General features: G+C 36.4%; 1 protein-coding gene across 47 annotated transcripts in view; it reads right to left on the reverse strand.

The window, feature by feature from the left end:
- jmjd1cb (jumonji domain containing 1Cb) overlaps positions 1-27,733 on the reverse strand; it is a 229,500-nt gene that overhangs the window by 1,543 nt on the left and 200,224 nt on the right. For 24 of the 47 annotated variants that reach the window (XM_073918201.1, XM_009306513.4, XM_073918198.1 and 21 more), the window contains 9 exons: positions 24,511-24,748; positions 19,501-19,700; positions 17,127-17,405; positions 11,671-11,839; positions 11,495-11,585; positions 9,557-9,687; positions 7,684-7,806; positions 4,032-4,171; positions 1,944-2,120 (listed from right to left, as the gene is read on the reverse strand). In XM_073918201.1, the coding sequence (XP_073774302.1) occupies positions 1,944-2,120; positions 4,032-4,171; positions 7,684-7,806; positions 9,557-9,687; positions 11,495-11,585; positions 11,671-11,839; positions 17,127-17,405; positions 19,501-19,700; positions 24,511-24,748 (1,548 nt within the window). The remainder of the gene's footprint in view (positions 1-1,943; positions 2,121-4,031; positions 4,172-7,683; positions 7,807-9,556; positions 9,688-11,494; positions 11,586-11,670; positions 11,840-17,126; positions 17,406-19,500; positions 19,701-24,510; positions 24,749-27,733) is intronic. The other 23 variants (XM_009306514.4, XM_073918202.1, XM_073918200.1 and 20 more) reach the window with 1 other exon arrangement.

The raw sequence follows: 27,733 nt of genomic DNA on the forward strand, positions 1-27,733 counted from the left end.
ATACTGTGAAAAATTCCTGTTAAACAATAAGCATACAGATTTCAACTGTTCATATTTATAAATGCCTGATCATCAATATAATCAAAATTTTACATTGTGTACACAATCTATTACAAGACTTCTGTTGTCTGATTGATGTAGTTTATGTGTTTTAGCATAATAGGATAGGATTTATGTACAGTTGAAGTCAGAATTTCTGTTTTACGGAGAGCAGATTTTTTAAACACATTTTTAAACATAATAGTTTTAATAACTCATCTCTAATAACTGATTTATTTTATCTTTGCCATGATGACAGTAAGTAATATTTGTCTTTTCAAGACACTTCTATACAGCTAAACGTGACATTTAAAGGCTTAACTGGGTTAATTAGGTTAACTAGGCAGGTTAGGGTTGTTTATAGGGAAAGTTATTGTATAACCATGGTCTGTTCTGTAGCCTATCGCAAAAAATATAGCTTAAAGGGGCTGATAATTTTGACATGATCATACATGATCATATTCACAGAACTGAATTATACTGTGTGTTTTAACCTTATGATAAAAACTATAGTGATTTGGTATTGAAACCGAAATGTAAACAATACCAAGAAAGATGTCAAGTGAAAATTATTAGTAGATTTAGTTTTTTAATAATTTAACCACATATATGTCTACTTATAGCAGGGGTGGGGAATGTCTGGCCCCATCTGTCAATTCAAAATCACCCCTCAGGAAAAAAATATATATATTTTCTGAGGGGTGAAAAAATATATATAACAAATAAGCTTTTCTCCAGAATATATAACAAATAAGCCTTTCTCTAGAAGAAAAAATATTATAGAAAATACTGTGAAAAAGTCCTCTGTTAAACATCATTTGGGTAATATTTATATATAAAAAAACTAAATTTACAGGAGGGCGGATAATTTTGACTTGAACTGATAATCGTTTTGAATAATCGTAATTACAATTATGACCAAAATAATCGCGATTATGATTTTTCCCATAATCGAGCAGTCCTCAATTTCTAAATATGCTCGGTGACTAAAATATTATTTCAATAAATATATCTGTTCAATAAATCCGTTTTGTTTAAACGCACCAAAATACATTGCCTATATTCACTGAGAAATGGAAAAAAAATATTCATTTTCAAAATGGGGTGTACTCAATTGTACTGAACACCATATAAACACAATATCCTTGTGACCAGAAAACAAATCCCTAGTCCAATTCTAAGAGCCCCTCAGGTTACCATCAATATGTCATCTGAGATTGTATTTTCATATGCTCTATAAATCAAACAGCACAAGAAATTAGTCCAGTCGCAATATCAGTTGCGTTGTACGATATATTGCACCAAAATATATAGCGATAAACGATATCATTGCCTTTTTAGGCCACTCAGTATATAATGCCAGAATGACAATATAATATCATCACAATGCAAGTACACTCTTCCAGAGAACACATTTTATTCTTAAGAATATTTAACATAGTTATAGTCATTTTAGCTATTTAATAATCAGGCATTGGAATCAGAAAGTGAAAACACATATCCTAAACATATAAATAATAATACATTTTATCAAAAAAGTGCAAGGTAAAAAGTAACAGAGGCTGCGATATCTGCTACCAGATCCATTTTCCGTCATCAGACACCCACATGAAAATATACTATAGTAATTTATAGTAAATACTACAGTGTTTTTCTAACCATACTGACACAGACACGTCCAATAGAGATAGAGATGCTGCGAAATCAGCTAAAATATTACTAGAATTGGTTTTTATGTATGGGTGATATATATTGCTTCACCAAAAATGATTGAGGTCATGTCCACGTGTTGTGTGATAAGTCGATATATTGATTATTCTGACAGGCCTACCTCATTGCAACAAGGCTTAGTAGTGTAAATGCAGCTTAATGTGTTTTGTGTAACTGCAGAAGTGTGCTGATACCTGGTGCAGAGCTCCTGCCGGGATCAGGACTGAATCACCCAGAAACTGCACCACAGTCCAGCCCTGAATGCCATGTTCATCCAGCAGCCGCTGACGTAGCTTTCGGCTCAAGTAGTAGCTGGAATCACGGATGGGGTCGTGATCTGCTGCGATCTCCACACCCTGCTCTTTCGCCACCTGTTATGTCCAAACATTTACAAACAGTGAGTTAGAAAAAAAAAACTAAAGAACTAAATACTCTAGGAAAGAGTTGGGTTGCAAAAAAAATCACCTGTTTTGTCATCATTTAAGGCAGTGGTTCCCAACCTTTTTTTGCCTGAGACCCCCTTTTTCCGCAGAAAATATTGTAAGGCCCCCCTCCACATTTAATGATATAATCACTCATATAAGTTTGCAGTAATGATGACAAAAAAATGTTGTTTTCAAACAAACGGTATGTTTATTAAATAGGTGCATAGATATAATTTTTTAATTTAGATTTATTCCAAGATTAGATTAAAGTTCTAGATTAAAATGGCTCATTTGAATTCTGCCGAAGGCGTTCAGAATATGTGTGCAACCCAAATAATAAGTATTTGAGAACGGGTTCCTCAAGCCAGGTGGCGAATTAGACCAGGGGCTCATCTCCTGTTTCCAAAATGCATCACAAACTGCTTGAAAAACTCATTAATCCAACAAAAGTCATAACTGAACTAAACAGAAATGGAATTAAGATGTGGAGTATGCATATATTAGTGGCATTATTAAATGCCTTAATTAAACACCGCGATCTTTAGGACCTTTCGCCATATTTTCCAACAAGATCCACAAGCGGCTGTCAGTAAAGGACCGCACACACACACACAAACTCATTGCGAAATGCGGAAGGTTTTTTTCTTTCTATTTGGCGTACACTATTAAATTCCATAACACTCTCACCAGTCCTTACTCCTTATTTGCGTTATTCACAGGGGGTGAATGAAATGTTCATGAGTTAAAGTGAAACTGCTGATTTGATTCAGAAGGTTCACTCTTTTGTCTGACCGCTCACCGGTCAGGTATACATGCGCACCAATATATCAAGGTGAAAGTCATCATAGCTTGCATAGAATAGAACCAGCCCCCAACCCAACTTTGAGAATAGATTAACGGCAATTATTTTTTTATCAGACGATAAGAATCTCGCAATAATGGCCCACCACTAGTGTAAATATATATTTATTCAGTTTGTATAGTCATTTCAGTAATACTATTGTCCACTGCTAAGAATTTTTTCAAATATGGACCCCCCTGTTGGGAACCGTTGATTTAAGACATTATGCTAGAGAATCATTCAAATACTAGCTCTATAGTGACGTTTTTGAAGTAGCAACAAATTCTGCTGTTCTGACATCAGCTGCTGGTGTGAATGAATGGCGGAAGAAAGTAGTTTCTCTTTTAAAAGGATTTTAGAGACTTTCTGTGTTTGATTTTCTTTTTATATACACATTTATGCTGTCAAACTGTTGTATAAACACAATACTACATTCATAGCATTGCGATGTGGCTGTATATCGTCACTGGTGGGACACTGAGTCAGCCTGCGGCCTCGAGACAACGTACACCTCCCATCAGTGCCGATATACAGCCATATCGCACTGCTACTGGTGTGGATATTGCTCACATATATAAATATAGTTTTCATATTATTTCAGTAGTATTATTGAATAATATGCAAATGTTTATATGATTTATTTACAATACAGTTTGTAAAGTAATATTTTCTGTCTTTTAGTAGATATATTTCAAGAGGTTCAAATTGTATTTGCATCGCAAATCTCAAATAAAAGTTATTATTTTAAATTTCATGTTATGATTTTTTAGTTACTATACTCGCAGAAATAGCAAAAACATGCCCTGGTCATGGCTTAATGGCCCTTAGAAAATATGTGTGCCATAGCCAAACTAGTTGAGAACCACTGCTCCAGAAAAAATAAATGATATGAATCCTATAAAACTTTCTTGTGCAAGAGAGGGAAAAAGGTTTTATGAGGACACTTGAGAGTGAGCGTCACTCCGATGATCCACCGTATTATTTCAAGATCAGCCGAGAAATCAAATGAAAATAACCTTGTGCAGGAACTCTTTAATCTTCTCGCCGTCTTTGCTGGTGTAGATGTGCCACAAGGCTCCCGGAGTCTCGCTCGAGTCCTTTAATCTTTTCTTGACGTTGTCATCCAGATCTTCCTCCTCCAGCCTCTTCAGCACTCCTGTGTGTTTGGCACAAACACGCTCATGCGGTTACACGGCAAACACATCACACAGTCAGCTTAATTTATTATAAAAGCAGGCAGCGCTGTCCTCTTTTGAAGACGGAGCGATGTTTAAAAATTAATGGCAAGCAGTATGTGTGGGAGTCTGGCTTTTATATATTCTCCTCATGTCTGCCCATGAGACGGCAGATAAAAATAGACAAGTCATCGCAGGAAGGAGGAGCACAACTGTAAAATTACTTAAAACCTTAAAATCAAAAAGTGAGGGAGGAAATATATCAACATCATTTACATGATTACTCAGCAAAGTCTTCAGTGTCAACTACAGTAGTGCCATTGAAATAAATAATCAGAATTTTAAAGGTATAGTAAAGACCACAATTACAAATCGAAATGAATGTGTGTCTTTTATTAAACATGTTGAACGTTGAAGTCATTTTTGCTAAGTCAATGGTTTTCCAAAAAGGGGTCTCAACAAACTTTCGAAAGCAATTAAATATGCACTTTTGTTCTGGACAATTTTTGGTAACACTTTAGAATAATGGTCCATTAGTTCATGTATTTGCTAACATTAACTAAGTGTGAATAATCTTGTAAAGCATTTATTCATCATAGTTCAACATTTACTAATGCATTATTAAAATGCAAAGTTGTCACGTACTTAAAGACCGCCTATTTCAAACCTTTTTTAAGATTTAATAAAAGTCTTTTGTGTCCCCGGAATGTGTCTGTAGGGTTTCAGCTCAAAACACCCATCAGATTATTGAATATATCTTTTTAAATCTCGGAAATTTGAGGTGTTTGGACAATGTAGCTGTTTTTGTTGTCTGTGCCTTTAATGCAAATAAGCTGGTTCTCCACGCCATCGTTCCCACGTGCGTGTAGCCTACACCTGCTGCTTCTCATGCCAGATAAACAGCACAGTGACCGACAAGAATGAAGCAGATCTCCCTTACTACAGCAAGAAGTTTCCCAATGGTTATTTGATATATTTGTTGTGAAGTTATTTCTAGCCTTGGCAACGATGTGTCTCACACAATGTCGTTATAAAACTTGTCTCGGCTAATGTGACAGGATACACATTAATATACACTGCTGTATGGACATCCATTATGTTAATTTACAAAATAACCCTGATCCACAAACCAGGATTGCAGCATCTTCTTTTATAATTGTGCTGACACAATGTGCCTGTGGTGATGAATTACGCAGTGATTCTACTGTCTTTATTACATACATGCACTGTTTTATAAACATTTTGTGAAGTTTTTAAACTAATTTCGAGAGGAGCATGTGATATAATTGACTGCAGCTGGCCACCTATCTACTACACTCATTAGTTAGCCAATCAGATCTATCCGAACTCACTATAAGTAGCCTAGCTAGATTTACTCCCTTATCTTCGTTTTCCGAAGAAACCCCCAATCAACCCCTTTCTCCTCCTTTTCTCCTTTACAAAAAGGGGAGCTCTCGAGAACCACCTGATCTCGTACTCCCCTCACATGCTCTATGGACCTGGCGGGAGCCCTGGGCTCAACTATCTCCGAGCTCAGGGTTCTCTCCCGGGACAGCATGCCAAACCTGCTTACAGTTGTCAAGCAATATCTAAGTGTGAACTCTCGAAATACTTGTAAAACTCATTCTTGAGGTGCGGATGATCACAGCGAGCTGAGCAGATCTTTTAATCCCAGTTGCATTGCGCATGTCCTGTCTTGTGGATTTGATTATACATATTACTACAGATACATGTTAATACATGTCTGTCAATCAATTCGGTGGGTGAGGAAACCAAACTCCTACGCCGTGTTGCGGTGGGCCTCAAAATGGGAGGGATTTGGATCCTGTTTTAAAGTCATACCCCAGTTTGACTGTGGACACACTAATAATCCACACAGTTCTGTCCAAACAGCTTACAAAAGATAATTTTATTCATAGGTGCCCTTAAAATAACGTTTACCAACGATAACGAAGATGAATAAATGATATAATAATGTATTACTAATTGTTTGTTCATGTTAATAGATACATGAACTAATGAACCACTATTTTAAAGTGTTACCAAATAGTTTTTCCCAGAATGTGCATGGCATGGGTGTTGCCACTTTGCATACAAACTAATTTTGTCTAATTTAACTAATATATGGAGGGTAGAAAAAAATCAGGCTGTGCATACTGTGCTGATAATCATCCTCATGTGCATTGTACCCTAGCATTAGTGTAAAAATTAAAGTTGAAAAAACTTATTACAGGAGAGCATCCTGTCTGGCTGTATCACCACCTGGTATGGAAATAGCACCAGCAGCAATCGCAAAGGCCTACATAGGATTGTACGAACTGCTGGACGCGTAGTAGGAGGTGAAATTTCCTCCCTCTAGGATATCTACACCAGGCGGTGCATGAGGAAAGCCAAAAAAATGATCAGCGACTCCAGCCACCCATGCCATAAACTTTTCTCTCTGCTACCCTCAGGCAGATGGTTTCGCAGCATCCGGTCACGCACTCGCCGGCTGAAGGAAAGTTTCTTCCCTCAGACTATCAGGCTGATGAACACTTAACACACCCCACACAGACTCTTCCACACCCCTCACTGCACACCATCAATATGTAGCATGCACTGCACTTTAACCAATCCATACTTAAAAAACAATACTGCCTACAACTATGTGGACATTGTACATATTGCTGTCAATTTTACATTGTCCTCTTTATTTATTTATTTATTTATTTATTTATTTATTTATTTATTTATTTATTTATTTATTTTTAGGAGTATGCTGCTATATTTTGCACTGTCGTTGTATTTGCACTGTCTGTATTTTGTACTGTCTGGAGCCAGCACCTAAGCTTTTCACTCATCATAGCACTCGTGCTGCTGATGATGTGACTATAAAAAGTGATTTGATTTGATTATTTGTGTAAGTTTTTTTGTTACCAATGTAATTTTTAAATGTCATGAGCATTTTTACAAAGAATATAGAAATATGAAAGAATTTTTGTAGTTTTGACAAGCTCTAATATATAATTTCTGGACAGAAACAAATATATTTTTTACTGTTTAGGACAATTGGGGTCAAAATGACTGAGAACCAATGATGTTTAGATGTAACATTAAATCTTGAATGTTTTAGATCTGCCTACTGTAGCAGACATCCCACTATAGACGATGAAAGAGAGTGGAAGAAATAAAAGCTCCAGCTGGATTTTAGTTCATATTAAGCCTCTGTTAATGTGAAGGTTTTACTGATTCACTCTCGTTAAGTGCTGAGAGAAAAGCTCTTTGCAGTGCTGCTATGGCAATGCACAGGCAGGGAAAACTCCTTCCAGATGCATCTCTCACATTTCATTGTTTCCAGGGTGGAAACCATGTTCTGTGTTTTTTTTTTCTTCCTCTGAGCTCAGGGGTTTATGGAACATTTCTGTTCAAGCAGGAAGCTTTTCCCCCTCCACATCTTTCACTGAGTTAATGGACAGTAAATGACAGTTGTGTGGCGGATGAATCTCAGACTTACCTGTTTTGGACAAGACGCCATTCCCTTTTGCCACTCCGACGTAAACCAGCACGCTGATCACGTCAGACACCTCCATGTGCAGGTTAGCAGTGCCGAAATCCTGCTCCTGAGACGCTGCCACACCTGTGACATGGATCATATTTCATTCAGTTCACTGTGTTTCAGGCATCAAGGTTTACATACAGTTGATGATGTTTAGCAAGGAATTTTTCCTGTAATATTTTTTTCTTCTGGAGAAAGTCTTAATTGATTTATTTTAGCTAGGGTAAAAGCAGCTTTTCATTAAAAAAAAGCACCTTTAAGCAATATTGTTGTTGTATTGTCAACAGAACAAACCACTGTTATAAAATGACGTGCCTAATTACTCTAAATAGGCTAATTAACCTCATTAACCTACTAAAGCATTTAAATCACACTTGAAGCTGAATACTAGTATCTTCAAAATATCTAGTCAAATATTGTGTCCTGTAATCATGGCAAAGATAAATCAGTAAATAGAAATTAGATATTAAAGCTAATGTTTAGAAATATGAACAGAAATGTGAACACTAAATTGGGATGTCAACATAAAGACTTTCTTTGAGAAAAAAGATTTCTTTGACACAAATGAATGATTTGATAAGGGTTTTGCCATCACCACAGTCCTTTCATTGTGTGATAATAAGAGTACAGCAAACAGCAGTAATATGATGGCTCAAGACATGATGAGGCATTGTGTGCTGAATGGAAAGTTTCATTATAAACTGCTTCCAGATAAAACCAAATTAGCGTGCGCTTATTTTTTTGTTGATGGGCCTGCCAACAAACAAACAACTGCAAACCTAACTGATTCCTGATCACTAAATGGCAATGCACATATCCATCAACATTGTTCATTACTGTACCAGTTACCTTTAAGGCTAACTATTAATTCAAAGCTACATGAATTGTACAACAGAAAATGGCAAAAATAAAAAAGTAAATCAATTTGCAGAAGGCACTTTCATTGCACTTACTGGAGACCACTGGGCATCAGAAGTGACCAAAATTACCTTGGCGCAATTAATCAATGACAACTGGCAACTGCACGGCAAGTTAAATATTGTAAATAATAAGAATAATAAGATGATAAAACTAGATGATCTGTTTTCTTAAACTCGTCCTGCATTTCATTTCAACACAACACTTCTACGTTTAAATTGTATATTTAAAATTTGCGAATAATTATAATTTTCCAAGGACCATGATTTCAACTAGAGCCATAACATTTTTAAATCAATTGACAGTCCTAATTTGCACCATATGGTTCAGTCTTTTTAAATTTAAGTTTAAATATAAATAAATGAAGTATAATTACAATAAAAACAATAAACACCACGTGTTTTATTTTAATATGAATGCATAAAAGTGCAATCTGAAATTTTCTTCTGAAATGAGCAGTTTTCTATTATTCTTGGTAATGAACAAGTTTTTCATTGACTTTAAAATAACTGAAAATTAATATAAGAGGCTGAGAAAAAATGCTAATTTCAGAAAAAAAAAATTTAGATGGCACTTAAAGGATTTTGCATCTGAACTCTTCATATGTTTTTTTTTAATCAGTCGATTGTGGTGGAAAATATTCCTAATTGTCATAAAAATAATATTTATTTTATTTTATTTTATCTTATTTTATCTTATTTTATTTTATTTTATTGACCTAAAATTTAAAACAAAATTTAAAATTGACAAATTTTCTTTACACTTTTTCTTTTGGGAAATGTTCCTTCCTGTAACTGAACATAATATTGTAATAAATACTGAAGTAAAATGTGGTAAACCAAAACAGAAAACAAGATAAGCCAGAAATCAAAAGTGTGTCTGAGTGTGTGAGAGACAGAGGGAGCTGTAGTACCATATGCGCAGCAGAGGCGAGGGCCCAGATCCGGCCGCACAAAAAAGGTGGGCAGATGGGAGGCCAGGTTGAGGTTTCCCTCCGGGTCTGAATATTCAGGCATGGGGAGGTTCTTCATCAAATCATCATACCTAAACAATGACATCAAGCACATTTTAAAACCAGCATTTACAAGCCCTAAAGCAATATCTGAATTAGCATGTCGTCTTGTGTTCTAGTGTTTATGAGGTACCTGGATGAAGGTATCAAATTTTTTCTGATTAATTTTTGAAGCTTTTACAGGGTTTTTGCAGGTTTCATCAAGTCAAATTTAAGACTTCTTAAGACCCTTTTAAGACCATTATGAATTAAATTGAAGACTTACACAGGACTAAACACTAATTATTATTTCTAATGGCCTGGTTGGGTTTTTGCTTGCAATAAAAAATAAATAAATCAAAACTACATACATGTGTCAAAAACAAGAAAACTCTGGCTGTATAGAGTCTAGTTGTATTTTTTGTTTTAATGACAAGTTTAACATGTTAAAAGTATGTTGTGTTGCTTTATCTGGAAAATTAAGACTTGTTTAAAATGATTTAAGACACACAACACATCACATCAGTGAATTTAAGACTTTATAGGGCCTACAATTTTAGGCCTAAAAATGTTTTTGAAATTTAAGATATTTTAGGAGGTCTAAAATTTTAGGCCTAAAATGTTGGACATCCTGTTTTATCAGAGTATACGGTATTCTCAAGGTATTGACTTGAATATACTTTAAAAGATAAACATGATAACCAAAAGAAATAGTTTTTTTGTACATACTGTACATGTTCAGAGTAAATAAATTAATTAAATTGAATAAAATCATAATAAAGTACAATAGGCAACACTTTACAATAAAGTTTCAATTGTACATGTTAGTCAATGAATTAAAATCAACAGTGGATAAAAGGCTAAATTTATTAGTTACTATGTTAATAATTGTTAACATAAAAATTATAGTTAACATAAAATTAATAAAACGTTCATTGTTTTCATTGTGAGTTTAGTTAAATTAACAAATGTTAAAAAATAAAGCCTTATTGCACAAAATTTAATGTATAAAAGCATTTAAAAGTCTAGATTCAGAATTTTCATTCATTATTTTAGCACGAAGTAGGCTAGATTAAAGTGAAAATATTAGTGTTTAAACTATTAAGCTAACCAATCAAGTCTTGAACACCACTGCAAATACAATCTGAATATTCTTAAACAATAATTTAAAAAGTATTCACTGTATTTGGAAGTGCTCGAGAAATCAATATTATGCACGTTCATAATCATGATACATTGAATTATTTAATAACGCAACTAATGTTAACAAATGGAGCCTTACTGCACAGTATTAACATATAGAAGTCCTAAAAACAGTCTAGATTCAGAACTTTCAGTCAATATTTAGCCTGTAGTAGGCTGGATAAAGCGAAAATGTTAGTGTTAGAATTATTAAGCTAACCAATCACATCTTATAAACATCACTGCAAATACAATCTGAATATTCTTAAACAATAATTGAAAACATATTCACTATTTTGAAGTGCTCCCGATATGAATACTGAGCACGTTTATCATCACCATACATTGAATTATTGAATAGCGCAACTAATGTTAACAAATGGAGCCTTATTGCACAGTAATAACATATAAGAACCCTAAAAATAGTCTAGATTCTGAATTTTCCGTCAACATTTTAGCATGTAGTGGGCTATAGTAAGTGGAAATATTAACTATTAAGCTAACCTATTAGGTTTTCAAGCATTTGCTGCTTTTAAGAACAGCACTGCAAATACAACCAGAACACTCTTAAATAATATTGTTTAAATATTCAATACATTTTGAAGTGTTCGTGATATCAATACTGAGCATGTTCATTATCACCATATATTGAATTATTGAATATCGGCATAAGTCTACCTGGAAGGCATCAAAGCCATAAACTCTTCCCCTGAAGGCCAGTCCTTCAATCGATACACAACAGTTTCTCCGTCTTTAGCCTTGGGTCGCTCTGTGCAGAAAGCATGATCAGATTACATCGAAAAGAAGCGAATAATAAGTATCTAGCTTATTCGTTGACTTCAAGCGGCACTCACTTGTGAGATCTTCAAAGCCGTCCCAGAATTCTTTGACACCTGAGTTGGACATTACTCCATCCTTGCAGTTCAAGAGGTCCCCCTGGTGGTCAGCAAACTCTTGGTTGAAGGACTCTGCTTTCCACAAGCTGGCGTTGAGCCTTCGGTGCACCCCAGAGACTAGTACAGGCTACAAAAACAGCACACAGGAAATGGCCTTATAATGACAGCTGAGATCACAACCACTACTAAGACTTGTGTTTTTGACAGTGGAAAAAAATACGGAGCTTGGTCGAAAACACATTGCGAGATGGGTTACTCAGAACTCTAAAGGTAATATTTATATTTACCAGAAAGCCTTGATCTGTGAGTTTATTATAAACTGCTTGGCAAACTAGTTTCTGAAAAACTGCAAACAGCAGTGTCACTGCAAATAAATGCTTCTCTAATTATAAAGAAATATTAGATTTTTTTTTTTATTCTGGTTAAAACAAAAACTGATGATTCATTTGTGGTAAAGTAAGAACAGGATTTGTGTTGCTGACTGTGCCAGCTGAAAAAAAAAAGTCTTGTTCGTAAAACTTTAAATTCTAAAAACAGACAGAGGATCAGCCTAAAAACCACCAAGGCTGGCATGAAACTGAATGTGTGTGCACTAGAAAGGCAGCTAAAAATAAACATACACAGAATCCCATATAAATTTTAAGTAACAGAGGGTATATACAGAAAACAACAACTTTTTAAAGTCTCTCTTTACATTTAAAGACCTCGTCGCCACTTCAGGTTTCAACCGGTAACATTGGTAACATTTTAACTCATAGTATGTATACTGTACTACTTACTGAGTATGTTTACATGGACACCAATAATCTGATTTTAATATGATTAAGACAATACTCTGATTAGACAGCGATTTTTTGTTTGCCTTAATCCGACTAAAGTCAAAATAGAACTAAACAAATATCGGATTAAGATGTGGAGTATGCCGATTTTAGTCGCATTAGTGAAGTTCAGCAAAGACATTAAGGTTAGTAAACACCTTAATCAATGATTACCATTGTGTAGGTGTACACACATGGCTGTTTGACACTATTCTCTGCATCTACCAAGTTAGTGAAGGACCGCAGACACCTGCATCACAAAATGCAGAGGTTTTTATTCCCTCCATACGATGTGCCCTATCAAATTCCATTAAAACAACACTCTTCCAGCAGTTCATACTCTCATCCAATATATCGTTCGTCACAGGGGGCATGCTTGAAATGTTCTTAAATGAAAGTGACAGTGCCAAACTGCAATTTAAGTCGACAAATTAAAAATGAAACACCCGAAATTACATAAAAACTCCAGAAGAAATGTGGATAGCGTGCTGACGCAATGACGTTAATTGAATTATGTGCTATAACATGTAAAACAGGATCATGAAAGGAACATTCAGCAGCTCATGTAAACACCTTAATCATATTATTGTCTTATTCAGATTAAGGCAAATAATTCCATTACAGATGTCCATGTAAATGTAGTGAGTTCTTGTAAGAAACGAATCCTAAATGAAAAAGTTATTCACATACTAATCCAGCAGGTGGCGCCCATAACACCAGGAATAATTGCGTTTCTTTGGTTGCTGCAGTAAACAAATTGCCGTGATTTTAAATCTAGCAGGATTGTATGGTTGTTGCTAGATCGAATATGGTTGCTGCTGAAAGTTATTGAGAATTTTTTATATTATTTATTATATTTTCCATTAATTGTATTTTAATAACATCTACCCCCACCCCAACCATCACAGTAATGTAAAACAGTGCCGAGTATTATTTATGCTATCTATTAAATTACCCTATAAATTGTATTTTTAACTCCTACCCCCACTCCAACCCTAAACCCAACAGTCACAGTACAAATATTAATTATTGTTATGCAGTGTTATAAAAAATATGCTGCTATATTGTTGTGCATATCGCACTTCCGGCCGGCCTCGTATTCTATCTACCTTTACCGGATTGTATTGATTTTACAAACTACACAGCATACCCATATTTGCAGATTAAATTCAGGCAAACTTCAGCATTCGGATACAAAATTTAATGCCATGTAAAATAGCATTTACGACTTTTTAATATCTTTTAGGGACTTAATTCTTTAAATTGGTTGGCCCCAATAGCCTAATGCTGAGCGTGTTGAGCACTGAGGTGCTTGGGGCGACCTGAGTTCCATTCCCGGATCGAGATCCGTTGCTGATCCTTCCCCTCTTTCTGCCTCCCCACACTTTCCTGTCTATAAATCTCCATTTTCCTATCAATAAATGTGAAAACCCCCCAAAATAATTATAACTTTCTTTAAATTGAACTTTCCCTGCAAACACCCTGTAATATAAAATCAACTATTTTCCCATCAACTGCAAACTTGAATGGATTTGTTCACTGAACTTCGCCGTGTATTACAAAACTGCTTTCATTTTTGGGATGGATATCGGCAATAGTGTTAAAATTGTACTTCTCTTTAGAACAACCTTTGCTTTGGGACACTTAAAATGCTCCCTACACTGGCATCTTATTAGGCTTTCTAGGAAAGTCTGTGTGTTGTTGGGAGATCTACAATTTATGATGCCAGTTGACTTCCTGCAGAGCTGTAAAGTCATGCTTCACTGAGCAGAAGTCAATAAATGTCATCTTGGAACAGGAAGTGTAGCTCAAACCCATAGGGGCAGGGACTACGTCTCTTATCTAGGGCACTATACAGCCATTCCAGGTGGTGTCCAGAACAAAAGTCGATTATATAGTGCACTCATTCAATCCAGAATGCACTGCAATGATGACGCCTGAAGATGGCATGCGTGGACAATCAGAATCTCTATTTACTCTCTTGTTTTCATTCACACTTTTAAGTGGACTATGTTACTGGAGTAATGGATAAACAGGCAAATTATAGACACAACCACAGACTCTCTTCTGTTTCCAAACAAACACAATGATTAGAGTAAAAGGATGTATGCCTGCAGGCTCAAACCTCATCTGAATCCTCCTGCACATTAGTGAAAATCAGGCCGCATTGTAAAGGATCTATAAGCTCATCTGAAATGTGCTGCATTAGAGCAGCACAAGTGAAAAGGTGCTACATCTTATGAAAGCTTTAAGCCACTTATCGTCTGTAATGGTCTAGGATGTGAAGCACGCACTGAATAAATGGACTGTAATGTATGGCGCCTTTCTCTCTGGAAACCCACAGCACAAGTAATGGAGGCTGATGTGACAACTGATGAAAGACAACAGGCAGCTATAGCCAAATTTTATATCATTTTGCCAAATGTGACCATAAAACGTTGCAGGGGTATATTTTTGGGAATAGGTAGAAATGCATTGTAAGGATCAAAACTATAGATTTTTCTTTTATGCCAAATACATTAGAATGTTAAGAAAAGATTGTGATCCATGAAGATACTTTGTAAATATATATACTTAATTTAAGCACTCTATATTGATTTTCTCTATGTTAACCATACATCAATGGAAAGCTTATTAATTCAACTTTCAGATGACGTATAAATGTAAAAAACTAAAACAAATGATACCTATGACTGGTTTCGTGGTTCAGGAACACAAATTTTGAATAAATAGCAAATTTGACATATTATTTTTATACCTAGTGTAATTTCTTTGCTTGCAAACGTTAGACCACAAAGCTTTTATTTTAGCAAAAACATTTTTTGACAGACTATTCTAATCAATTCTTACCTTAAATTATAAATAAATTCTAAATGTAAAAACTCGGTTGGTGCAAATTGTTATTTTTAATATGGCATAGTGAAATATGTCAACCAAAACACTGAAAACACAGAAGCATACGCTCATGTATAAATCTGAAAAAACACAGGTCCACCATTCAGTCTGCACATTTGCCTTTGTGATCTGATAATCAAAACCGAGCTAGTGAGTAGGGTCAGGTTATGCACCACTGCTATGCAAAATGTTGTAGGTGAAACCCAGTTATTCAATAGGAATCCAGGTGAGTTATCATTCTGATCAACAAAAAGGTGGTTGATTTGAAAGCAGAAAACATTTTGTGCACCGCATTGCCAACATGACAATGAAGTTTTGTGTCCACGTGGAATTTAGCTGAAGTTACTTTATATTATCAGCAATGGTGATTTACTCACATTTAATACCTGCTTTATTAGAGTTTTGAACCCTGGTCAAGATGTTTCAGGTGTCACACTACACTATAAGAAATATCTGTATTTTCTGTATTTTGTGATTCATTTCTTTTCCTCCCTGTGTATTTCTGCGTTTGAATTGCATTATGGGACCTTGATCTTCATTTTAAATGGCACCAACCAATAATAAATATAATATATATTCAATTATTCAATAAATATAACAATTTATTTCAATTTATTATTATTAATATTATTATACAATTATTATTCAAAATAAATAACAGAAATCAATCCAAAATGTTACTGGAAAACAATGTAACAACTACAGTTATATGCTAAAATCTTTTAAGGAATCTTTTGCATGAATATTATAAAAAAAATATATATATATATCAGATAGATAGAATTATCTGTTGTCTTAGCCCAGACTCATGGCCGAGAATTATTGTTATGAAGTCTTACCTCCCTGACTCTTTATCCCTCATTTCTGCTTTATAGCCATGTTTAGTTAAAGTAACATCATCATCATCATATTCCATAAACTTTAGTTTTGTCGACTTGCAAAACTCGCTGCGTGGCAACACCTCTGCACTAAAGGTTTTTACTCTGGTTTCATGGTGCATGAGCGGCGCGTATTTTATCGGCGTGCATGCAAACAACCGGGATTCACATAGGAGCGCACACGCATCAGTTTGCATATTCCGTTGTTTCGGTTGCACATACAGAATAACAAACTAGCGTGTGCAAAAGACGGCAAATGTGAATGGCCCCTAATGTCTTTTTTTTGGGATTACCACTCTAAATGAATGCACTTGCATCAAGTAAATGTATCTCAATGCTTTAACTAGTATATCTTATACATTATATTATTTCAAACTACAAAAATGTTTAAAAAAGTCACTTGGTTAAACTTTACAGTTGAATTTTCAACGGCTAAAGTCAACAGAGCAGAATCAACATCCCATAATGCAATTCACAACCGTAAATAAACAGAAAACATAAAATATGGAAATACTGCTAATTAACATATACTTCTTGGTTCCATCAGTGTACTGCAGGATAGTCATGTTAGCTCTAGTAAACGTAAGCAATTTATGCTATCTCTCTAAAAATTCTATTTACAGCCACTTCACAATATACAAGAATTGTTCTCCTCAGATATGAGCATGAATATGGGGAAAAATCAGATCTCTGTTAATAATCTAGGACCTGAATACAAATATACAAGAGGAGGGCTTTCAGAGAAAACCGAACCAACACCCTAAAAAAAGTTCCAGCAAAACAGAAAGTAGTGCAAAGAATTTGGAGGGCTTGTTTCACAAACCTGTCCTTGTCTCCAGCACTCCCTGAAGAGTTTCCAGTTGCCGCTGTTGCGGTGGTCTTTGAGCCAGAGCAGCTTGCGCTCGTATAGCCAGCAATGGGGGATGTCAGCGTACAGTTTGGGTGGCTCTTCTACTGCTTTCTTTCTCTCGACTTTGGGCTCCTCCAGAGGCTCGTGCTTCAGGTTTAACTTCGTGCCACGGCCTGCCGGGATCTTGTTCTCCACCACAGAGGCGATGATGTCATCCAGGATGTTGGGCATGCTGCGGCCACTCTTGACAATCTGTAGCAGGAAGACAACAAGTGGAAGCTATTTTAGGACAATAAATATATATTTTTACTAGAAATACAGTCTCTATATCCTATATTTTTTGTTGTTGATTTACATTTAGATTATACACCATTCAAAAGTAAGAACACTCTTTTATACTCTTTTATTACACTTTTTATAATTGATGTTTTACACACCTTTATGTTATTCGGATGATCAATGCTTCATTACTAGTTTTAGGGTGCTTTCACACCTAGACATATGTTTTGATCCTGGCACGTTTGGCCCCTCAGCTTGGTTCCTTTGGGCATGTGAAACCTACAATCGTGCTTGGATCCGAACCAAAACAATCAGCTCGAGATCACTTGAATGAGGTGGTTCAGTTGTAGTGAGAAAGCAATCTGATCAAACTAACAAACCAGGCTATATCACAAAATGCCTTGTTGATGCCAGAGGTCAGAGGAGAATGGCCAGACTGGTTCCAGCTGTTAGAAAGGCAACGGTAACTCAAACAACCACTCGTTACAACCGAGGTATGCAGAAGAGCATCTCTGAACACACAACATGTCGAAACTTAAAGCAGATGGGCTACAGCAGCAGAAGATCACTCCAGGTGCCACTCCTGTCAGCTAAGAAGAGAAAACCGAGGCTACAATTCACACAGGCTCACCAAAATTGGAAAATAGAACACTGGGAAAACGTTGCCTGGTCTAATGAGTCTCAATTTCGGCTGTGGCATTCAGATGGTAGGGTCAGAATTTCACATCAACAACATGAAAGCATGAATACATCCTGCCTTGTATCGGTTCAGGCGGGTAGTGGTGGTGTAATGGTGTGGGGAATATTCTCTTGGCACACTTTGGGCCCATTAGTACCAATTGAGGATCATGTCAATGCCACAGCCTACCTGGGTATTGTTGCTGACCGTGTCCATCCCTTTATGACCACAGTGTACCCATTTTCTGAGGCTACTCACAGCAGGATAACACACCATGTCATAAAGCACAAATCATCTCAGACTGATTTCTAGAACATGGCAATGAGTTCACTGTACTCAAATGACCTCCACAGTCACCAGATTTCAATCCAGTAGAGCACCTTTGGGATGTGAGGGAACGGGAAAGTTGCATGATGGATGTTCAGCCGACAAATCTGCAGCAACTGTGCGATGCTATCATGTCAATATAGACCAAAATCTCTGAGGAATATTTCCAGAACTTTGTTGAATCTATGCCACGAAGGATTAAGGCAGTTCTGACAGCAAAAAGGGGCCAACCCGGTACTAGTAAGGTGGACCTAATAAAGTGGCCGGTGAGTGTATATTTTACACCCCTTGACAATTAAAATGAGGCTAGGTATGAGAAATTCTTACAGCTGATTTATATTTAGTGGTGACTAGCCTATGTCTGATGGTGTCACCATACAAAATTAAATTGTACTGTCTCATTTCTCATCTTCATAAATTAAAATAATGATTTATGACAGCTGAGCAGAATCCTGGAAAATAAACCAAACTCTGACCAATATGAGGACAGATTACTTGCATGTGACTTGTTTCAATAATTTTGGTTTGTTTAGAAATGTTGCCGTGTGAAAGCGAACCGCAAAAATAACAAAAAGCAACATTGTAACCATTTTAATCCCTGTTTAGGGACAAAACGATCAATCTTCAGGTGTGAAAGCACACTTATATTGGCATCTACACAAAACACCTTCATGTTCTGTTTACTATAATGAGTCCCTGATGAATTTGTCATTGATTTTAAATGCGCAAACTCTTTAAAGAAGGATGGAATTTGATAGGCTGTCAATATTTTTTAGTTTATTAGCTGTGAAGTGATTATAATTATATAATTTCTCTGATTGTACCAAAATACCATTGTCATCTTGTAGCATAATACTCTATGCTGCTAAAGCAATTCTATTTAAATTCAACAAAAACATGTATTTAACATTATAGTAATCCTCATTGGTGTCAACAGGCCTTTACATCAAAAGCTTTCCTGAATAAAATGTGTGCAGACTTGGTTTTCAATATGCTATCATCTATGTATGCTAGTACAGTCTCTCTGTTTGATTGGGATCAGTAGGGGGTTTGTTTTCTGACCTGCGAGGCATTGGAGTACACCGGAGCGAATGCGATGCCAGCATCAGTAGAGCCCAGGCGCAGCTTGCCTGCGGTGGTGGTGAGCAGGTCTCGTAGGGTTGATCCCTGCTCCAGGGACGATGCTTTGCTGTGTAGAGACTCCAAAGCATCTGACTGATCTTTCTCTTCCTTCATCTTCCCTACACCTGACTCCTTGTTTTCTGCAGGAAGAGAAAAAAACCTCAGGTGTCAATCTCTTTCACATCACAAGTCACAACGCAAAAGAAACAGAAAAACTTTTGGTCAAACATTTAATCAAAAGATTCCTATAATATTTAACAGGAAATCTGAAGTCACGGTAAATTGGTAATAGTAACAGATCTTTTCTTTTGTATATTGTGACAGATCAGAGGACTAGTTTGTACATAATGCGTGTTTGTCAATCAAGTTATAAGCCGATTATGCTTAATACAGTTGTGAATGTGCTCTAAAATGTTTTGAGCTTTAAACCATTTTCAGAGGTGTTAAAAAAACAAACGTCCAAAGCATTTCATAGTGTGCTCGAACATATATAAACCGCCACAAAAAAACACCTACTTCTAGTCTATTGAACTAACATCTCCCTTTAAATTCACTTTAAGAGCTTCTGATTAATATTAAATTCAGAATCACACTATTGTGTATTGTACCAAAATACATGAAATAATATCAAAATCATTTCTGCCATTCACAATTTTTGTTTGCTATTCCTATTTACTAAGGATCACAACAGTTTGTTCAATTAATAAACTTGAGCACCACACTCTGTGTGAGTGATTCTGCAAAAGTGATGTGCATGACGAAATATGAGGAATATGAGGCATCTCTATGAAATGCAAACATAAGTTGGAATAGACTGATTTCACGCGGCTGCCATTTTAAAAGCAAAATCGAGGCTGTGATGGGAAGAAACCCGGAAGTATCGCTTGGAGTTACATAGGAATGTTGTGTACCTGGCTGTATATCTTATCAGCGAAGAGAAAGTGACACAAATTTACAGTTTCACCGCTTTTCGAGTGACCCGAAGGTCCGTTCTGAATGATTGGTGAAAATAAAAAGGGATATCAGACCTAATTTTTTAGCTAAGTAAAGGGAAATGGCACAAGTTAGCTTACGTTTTCTTTCCCAAACACACTTTGTAGATGCCTTTTATCAAACTTAAGTTAATGAACTGATTCTTTCACTACATTAGACTTGTCACGATACTGAATTTCGGTATTGAAATAAAAAAAAAAAAACGTCCATTTCTTGTTAACATTTAAGCACTGTTGATGGCGTTCTTAAATAGTGCTGATTTGCCATTGTTTTCACATGCTCAACAGAAATGACTGTGATTGGCCGAGAAGGTCATCAGTTCACCCACTCTTTTCACGATGTTTACTGAATGCAAACACAGACGAGCGATCCGCTTGATGACTCGACTGATCTTCGCAGCTGCTTTGTGCTCCAGTGTCCGTGTATCTGTGTGTGCAATCGATAAAGAGCGTGAACTGATGACCTTCATTTCTGTTGGGTACAAGTAAATGCTACAGCAAATCAGCCGTTTAAGAACACGCTCAGCGGCGCTTAAATGTTAGTGGGAAATGGACCTTTTAAAACTTCAGTACCGGGACAAGACTATTACAGACAACATGAGGGTGTGCTACAGAGGACTGCATCGTTTTATCACTCACCGGGTTACATAGACTGAAGCAGAAAAGCATCGCCATGGTGTTTACCTGCTGCCATAAACTGAAGCCTAGGAGGACACTGCGTATTACTAGTAGAGATTGTGATGTTGTTTGATGCCTAATATGCTTTAGATTGTACAAATAAACTGAACTGAATGATAATAAAGTGATGTTTACACCATATCTACATTTTGAAATCGCTGCAACAGCTGGAGGTTTGTAGTCTAAAGCATGTTGTTGCAATGTTTACAGTGCTGATCCTATACTTCCAGGTTTCTGGTGGCTGATGTATTAAGCGTATATAAACTCCATGTGTTAATACCCGATGGAAAAGGAAATGAGTCTGCTTCTTTTCCACTAGGCAGTTTAATAGAGTTTGGTGCAGTACAGCTTCAGTTCAACTTAGTTCGGCTCGGTTTGCATTTCCACTGCAATTAAGTACCATTTAAATTTGGAGGGATTATTGCTCTATTTTACTCCGTTTACAAAACATTGTCTTTCCAGGTTGTCTAATCCAGTTCTCGCCGAATACCTTCATTGGCTACCAGTAAGAGGAACATCTGGACCTTTTCTACTGACCACAATGCTGCCATTTCGGGTGTCTTTTTCTTTTGGTGGTATAAACAGTTTAGTTGTGTGAACCAACATGTATTTACAGGTTTTTTGGTCACAAATCGAATTACGCTAGTAGTGACAATCCTTAGGGACTAATCAGTGATCAGCTGAGTGCATACATCATGTTGTGGTAATGATACAGCTCACTTGGAACCTCAATACTAGATAATGGAAGGCAGTGGAAAATCCCAGAAAAGTGAGCCGTACTGAATCGAACAGCTTTCTTATCTGACTACTTGTGATTAGATCACTGAAAAAAATGTTAACACTAGCTGAAACCAGGCCTTTAGTGAAATAAAATTATAGAAAAGAAGAAGAAAAAGTTGGACAGGACCTCGATTTGTCTATTAAATAGGATTTTCAGATGCTGGACTACACTGGACGAGTCAAGCCGAATGAACGTGTTGTTCACAGTAAGATCTATAACATGAATTTATAAAACAGAGTCCATTTTCATTTGATGCTGACATTAAATGAACTGGAAATATTTTATTGATTATATTGTCCACAGAATACGGTGCTGATATGCGCCATTAATCAAGTCTATAGTTTCCGTTGGCCAGAGAGAAGTGGGCTAAAAACTTGCATATATTTACACAAGGAAGGATTGCAGATTATTTCAGACTTGTGGGTGGGCTCTTTTGTAATTACCGAGAACAATGTGTTCAACTGCAAGGCGCAACTATTCCATGGCATATAAGTATATGCTGCAGTGTTATATTTTGAGTGAAGGTGAAACACCCAAAAATGCAGAAAGTTCAAATTTAAGCACAGCTGCTAAAGGAAGAAACTTCTATATGCTGTGCAACAAACGGAACTGAACGGGTGCCAACAACCACAGGGCTGATGGTCTTTTAAGTGCAGTTCATTTGGAGAGAGCAGCGTGTTCGGCATGTGAGAGCAGCTGAAGAACTGGATAAACATGTGGTTAGGTGAGCTCTTTGGACTGTGGGAGCTCACAACTGAGAAGGCCTGTAACGTGCACCACTAAATGTGAGGATTGTGGAATGCTGGCGGTGTGTCAAGCACGCACACGCCTGCAGAGAAAGGAAAAAAAATCACTGGGGCAGATGGCAGACCCCCAGTACTTTAACCCTTTTTGATGAGTATGATCACACCGGTGTGATTAGAAAGTTCACAACACACGCCATCAGATGCTACATTCAAATCTGATTCCCTATGATGGAGAGTAGAAAGAGGCGCACAGCGCTTTTGTTTTCAAACAAATCACATATTTTAGGTTATTCAGACATTCCAATGCACATAAGTTCTAGCAAAACATAGCATGTATGGTTTGTAAAATACACAATGATGTTTAATGGAGATGTCTATGTTTCCATCAACCTATTTTGGATATGTGCATAAAAAAACGGTTGATAAAAACGGCAATATGGGCATAAACTAAACTTTTTATTCGATAAGAAAAAATGCACTTAAGCTAAAATAGAAACACTTTTACTGAAAAAATTCCAGAATGCAAATTAAAAAAAAGGTCATGTGATTTTATTATAAGAGATTATATGATGATAAAAATGTGTGTTAATGGACAAACACGCCGGCTGAGCACATTCTAAAACATCTGAAATGTTGTTTAGATCATTCTTAAATGCTTTAACTAATTTTGTATTAGTGTTATTATATCATTAATTACCTCCATAATAGTCAAGACTGCCTGTGCTCCGCGCCTCACTCCTTCAAATGCCATCACACGTTCATTTCGTGATGTCATTTGTCTTCTGAGTCATTTATTAAACAAAGAAAAGATTCACGCAGCTTCTCCTACCACAGTAAATTACGTTTTTACTTTTAATATTTGGTGCCAGTTAATCAGGAAGTGAATATTTTATAAGTTAATTATTGAAAAATTATTCTTAAATCTAAATTTAGCAGGAATGGCTGGGTCGGGTAGAAAATTTTTAAGCGGGCAATGGGTGAACAAAGGCTGAAAAGGGAGCGGTCAGGTGTGGAATAAAAACCTTGCGAGAGCGGGACCTCTAACACGTGCAGCGTCTCAATTAGCAAATAATCCATTCTAAATACTATTCAAAAATAGAATTGGTTTGTCCCAAACTGTACTGTTGAAAAGAGTACGCCAAAAGTACCTGGGTGGTCTATTATTTCTGGTAGAAATTTGAAGTGTAGAAATGGGTGGATGCGAATTCAGTTTTTAACTACAAACTCAAGTAAAAACTGTAAACAAACTACAAACCTGGAAGACACGCTAGACCACAGCTGTCAAATCCAATTCCTAGAGAGCCGCAACTCTGCACAGTTTAGTTCAAACCCAAATTAAACAAACCTGATCAAACTAACTGAGTCATTCAGTTATGTTTGAAACCTACAGGTAAGTGCATTGAAGCAAGGGCTGGAACAAAACAGTGCAGCGCTTCGGCCCTCCAGGAACTGGATTTGACACCTGGTGCTAGTCTAACAATCAAATGTAGAGGGGCTTTGGTAAAATTGTTTAAATGACTATTAATTAATATCTAGCCATTTGTAAAACTTTTAAATCATATTTCATTTATTTATCTATTTATTTTTAATTCATATTTTTAAATAGGGATGTAGCCCCAATATGTGCATAGATCACAGGGGCTGTGGTGGGTCACTTGAAAAGCTTGATTGGTCACCATTTCTAAATAACTGTCACATTAAATAAAACTCAGAGGGAGTATTTAAAGCTTAAATGTGAAAGGGTTAAGAGTACCTGAAAGTTTTATTGTTCTGTACCCACCCTTCTTTTCCTCACGGGACTTCTGCTCGGCCAGATCAGCCAGGAAGTGCAGAGGCGACTGGGACTCGGGTGGAGTGAACTTGCTGTCGGTGCTGGTGTCGCTAGCGGGACTGCTCCCACCGTTGGCTTCCATCTTCAGAGAGTTCTGCTGGCCGCCCTCGGGCTTACACAGAGAGATCTTGTTGCTGTGATTGAGCACGTTCTGTAACACCTGTGAAAAGAAAGAGCGTGTCAAAGACAGCTCAGCGCTTCGAGGAGAGTGAGGGGAAATATTGCGGACTATTAGCGGTTGCGAGATGAAGCGGGGCTGTATTCAACATTCCTCTGCAGAACAGAATGTGAAAGTTTGCAGTGATTGAGAGAGTGTGAGAGTTTGTGTTTACACTGAGAGCACACGCATTTCTCAAATAAGGCTGATGGCTTATTTCATTTCATGTGAATGGGAATGTGGTGGAGAGAGACAGATGTACGGTTTTGTACAATGGGATGGACTGTATTTAGTCTTTAAATCAAATCTAGTTATCACAGATCATGTTCTTTTGCTCCACGGGATTTTTTTTGGCAAGACGCATTAACAATTGACAGTATGGCTATTGAACAGTGGATTCAGAGTCTCCCAGGTGACTACTAAAGGAGTGAACAGAAAGTTCCGTCACATGTTATCCATTACTTTTCTAGTGAGGATAAACTAATCATGCGACTACTGGATATCATATTGAATCGAATCATTTTAGAGAAATTACAGAAGCAGACTTGACATGAGTAGAGTAAAACAATTCTGCCAGTATTAAGAGCAATTTATCTGTCAATGTTTGGCCTTAGTATAATTGTCTTGTTTTCCTGCAGCAAAGCCTTAATTTGTTTCTTTTAATGTAAAATTAAGAGAGTTTTTACTTTTAAAGATGTTTTTCTCCCAATTGGAATGTAAATGTCCAAGCAAAACCTTTAAAAATATGTAAATTGTGGGGATAAAAGGGAAATGTCTGTTGTAAGTGATACTGAAGAAGAGATTTCTGGCTCAGTTCAGCTGCATAAAATACTTATGAGAACACTACCTTTAATAATAGACATTGTAAATGAACATGGCTTTCTTTGCATTGGTCTGAAACAGCACATTATGAAAACCCCTTGAATAAAAACAATATTTTATCTGTTATGTCTTCTCTTAAGATACTTGTACAGAAGTCTGCAATACTGACAAAAAGGCGTCTAAAAATGCAATTGGTTTGATGACAATAATGAAACAACATTCTGTTGAGTGTTGTGCTAGGACTATGTCTGGTTTGGGTCTGTCTCGAATAATTAATGAAAGGGAGACATAGAGGAAAGTCTGTATTTGTGCGATTTATACAGATATAAACAGAAAATAAGCACATATGTTGGACATGATCCTTATATCATGAAAAGGGCTGAGTTTTCTACTGAACTAAAATATATTTGCCTGTCATCGAGGCGATACATACTCTAAGCTAGCACATGAAAAAATAGTAAAGTATTTTGAAGCACACTATAGATATTTACTTGAATTAAACTGTCGAAGTAATTATATTGTTGTTGTGGTACATTAGTAATAAACAAATTATCCAATTGATATCAGTTTTCTATAACCATCACCATGCACCACAGTTACATTACAGTATTATTACAGATCAAATTCTGTGGTATTCAAAAAAGTTGTACACATTATTCACTTTACTATCTGGTTCAAGAACATGTTTATTATAAATTACTATAGTTATAGTTACTGTAGCTAATTCCCTCACCGTGAAAAGGGGTGAAAAGTGCTCCACAGTAATAACGTCTAGTTCTGCTCGCAAGGGTAGCATTTCTTTATTTGTTCTGTCGATGAACTTATCATTAACAGACATGCACCGCTGCTTCACATCTCAGTGTTAACCTTACGTTTTTTTAAATTATTTTGCCGAAATGGATTATTGCAAAACCAGACGAAGATTTCATTGCAGCGATTACATGTAGGGTACGTTATTTATTTGGTCCTGGATTTTGTATAAGTGTGTGTGTGACTGTATCTGATTTTTTATAGAACACATTAACATACATTTAGCTAGGCCTGTATATAATCTTTATTAGTGCTGTCAAACGAAATATTCAAAAAAAGTTTGTACACATGGATGTATTGAATAAATGTTTATTACACACCGACTTTTTTCCGTTTTTCAGCTAGATTCTTGAAAATTCGCCCCTTTATGAGTAAAACCCTTAAGGGAAGTCTATAAAAGCTGTTCGGGATTTTTTTTATTTTGGCCGATTTAAACATTTATAAACAACATAAAACAGACACATTTTGATGTTCTGATAGCGATTCCTATGTAGAAGAATCACTTCCTGCCCTCCATCCAAGTCTCGCGCATCATTAATGATGTCATGTGAAAACAAACTATTCATTTAAATGATTCATTCAAAATGATTGATTCATTTTTAAACTAGTTGACTGCTATTATGAATAAATCATAGAATCATTGTCTTAATAATAATAATACTAATAACACTACTAATAATAATAATAATGGGCGAACCAGTGGCGCAGTAGGTAGTGCTGTCGCCTCACAGCAAGAAGGTCGCTGGTTCGATCCTCGGCTCAGTTGGCATTTCTGTGTGGAGTTTGCATGTTCTCCCTGCGTTTGCGTGGGTTTCTCCCGTGTGCTACGCTTTCCTCCACAGTCCAAAGACATGCGATACAGGTGAATTGGGTAAGCTAAATTGTCCGTAGTGTATGAGTCTGTGTGTGTGGATATTCCCCAGAGATGGGTTGCGGCTGGAAGGGCATCCGCTGCGTAAAAATGTGCTGGATAAGTTGGCGGTTCATTCTGCTGTGGCGACCCCGGATTAATAAAGGGACTAAGCCGATAATAAAATGAATGAATAAATAATAATAGTAATAATTCCTTGCTTTTATATAGCGTTTTTTTGGCCACTCAAAACACTTTACACATAGGCGAGAGTCTCCTCATCCACATCTGTTAACTTAACTGATTGGCTCAGATCAGGAACAAAACAATACCAAAATTCCACAACTCATTGTATATACAGGAATCAGAGAGTGGAATTCATACTATTTACAACCCTTTCTATACATTTCCAGACCTAACATTGGCGACATTTTAACTTACACAATATTTACTGAACACTGATCGAAAGAAACTAATGCTAAACTAAAACATTATTTATATACTGA

This window comes from Danio rerio, chromosome 12, assembly GCF_049306965.1.
Source record: "Danio rerio strain Tuebingen ecotype United States chromosome 12, GRCz12tu, whole genome shotgun sequence".
In the NCBI taxonomy this organism is placed as follows: Eukaryota; Metazoa; Chordata; class Actinopteri; order Cypriniformes; family Danionidae; genus Danio; species Danio rerio.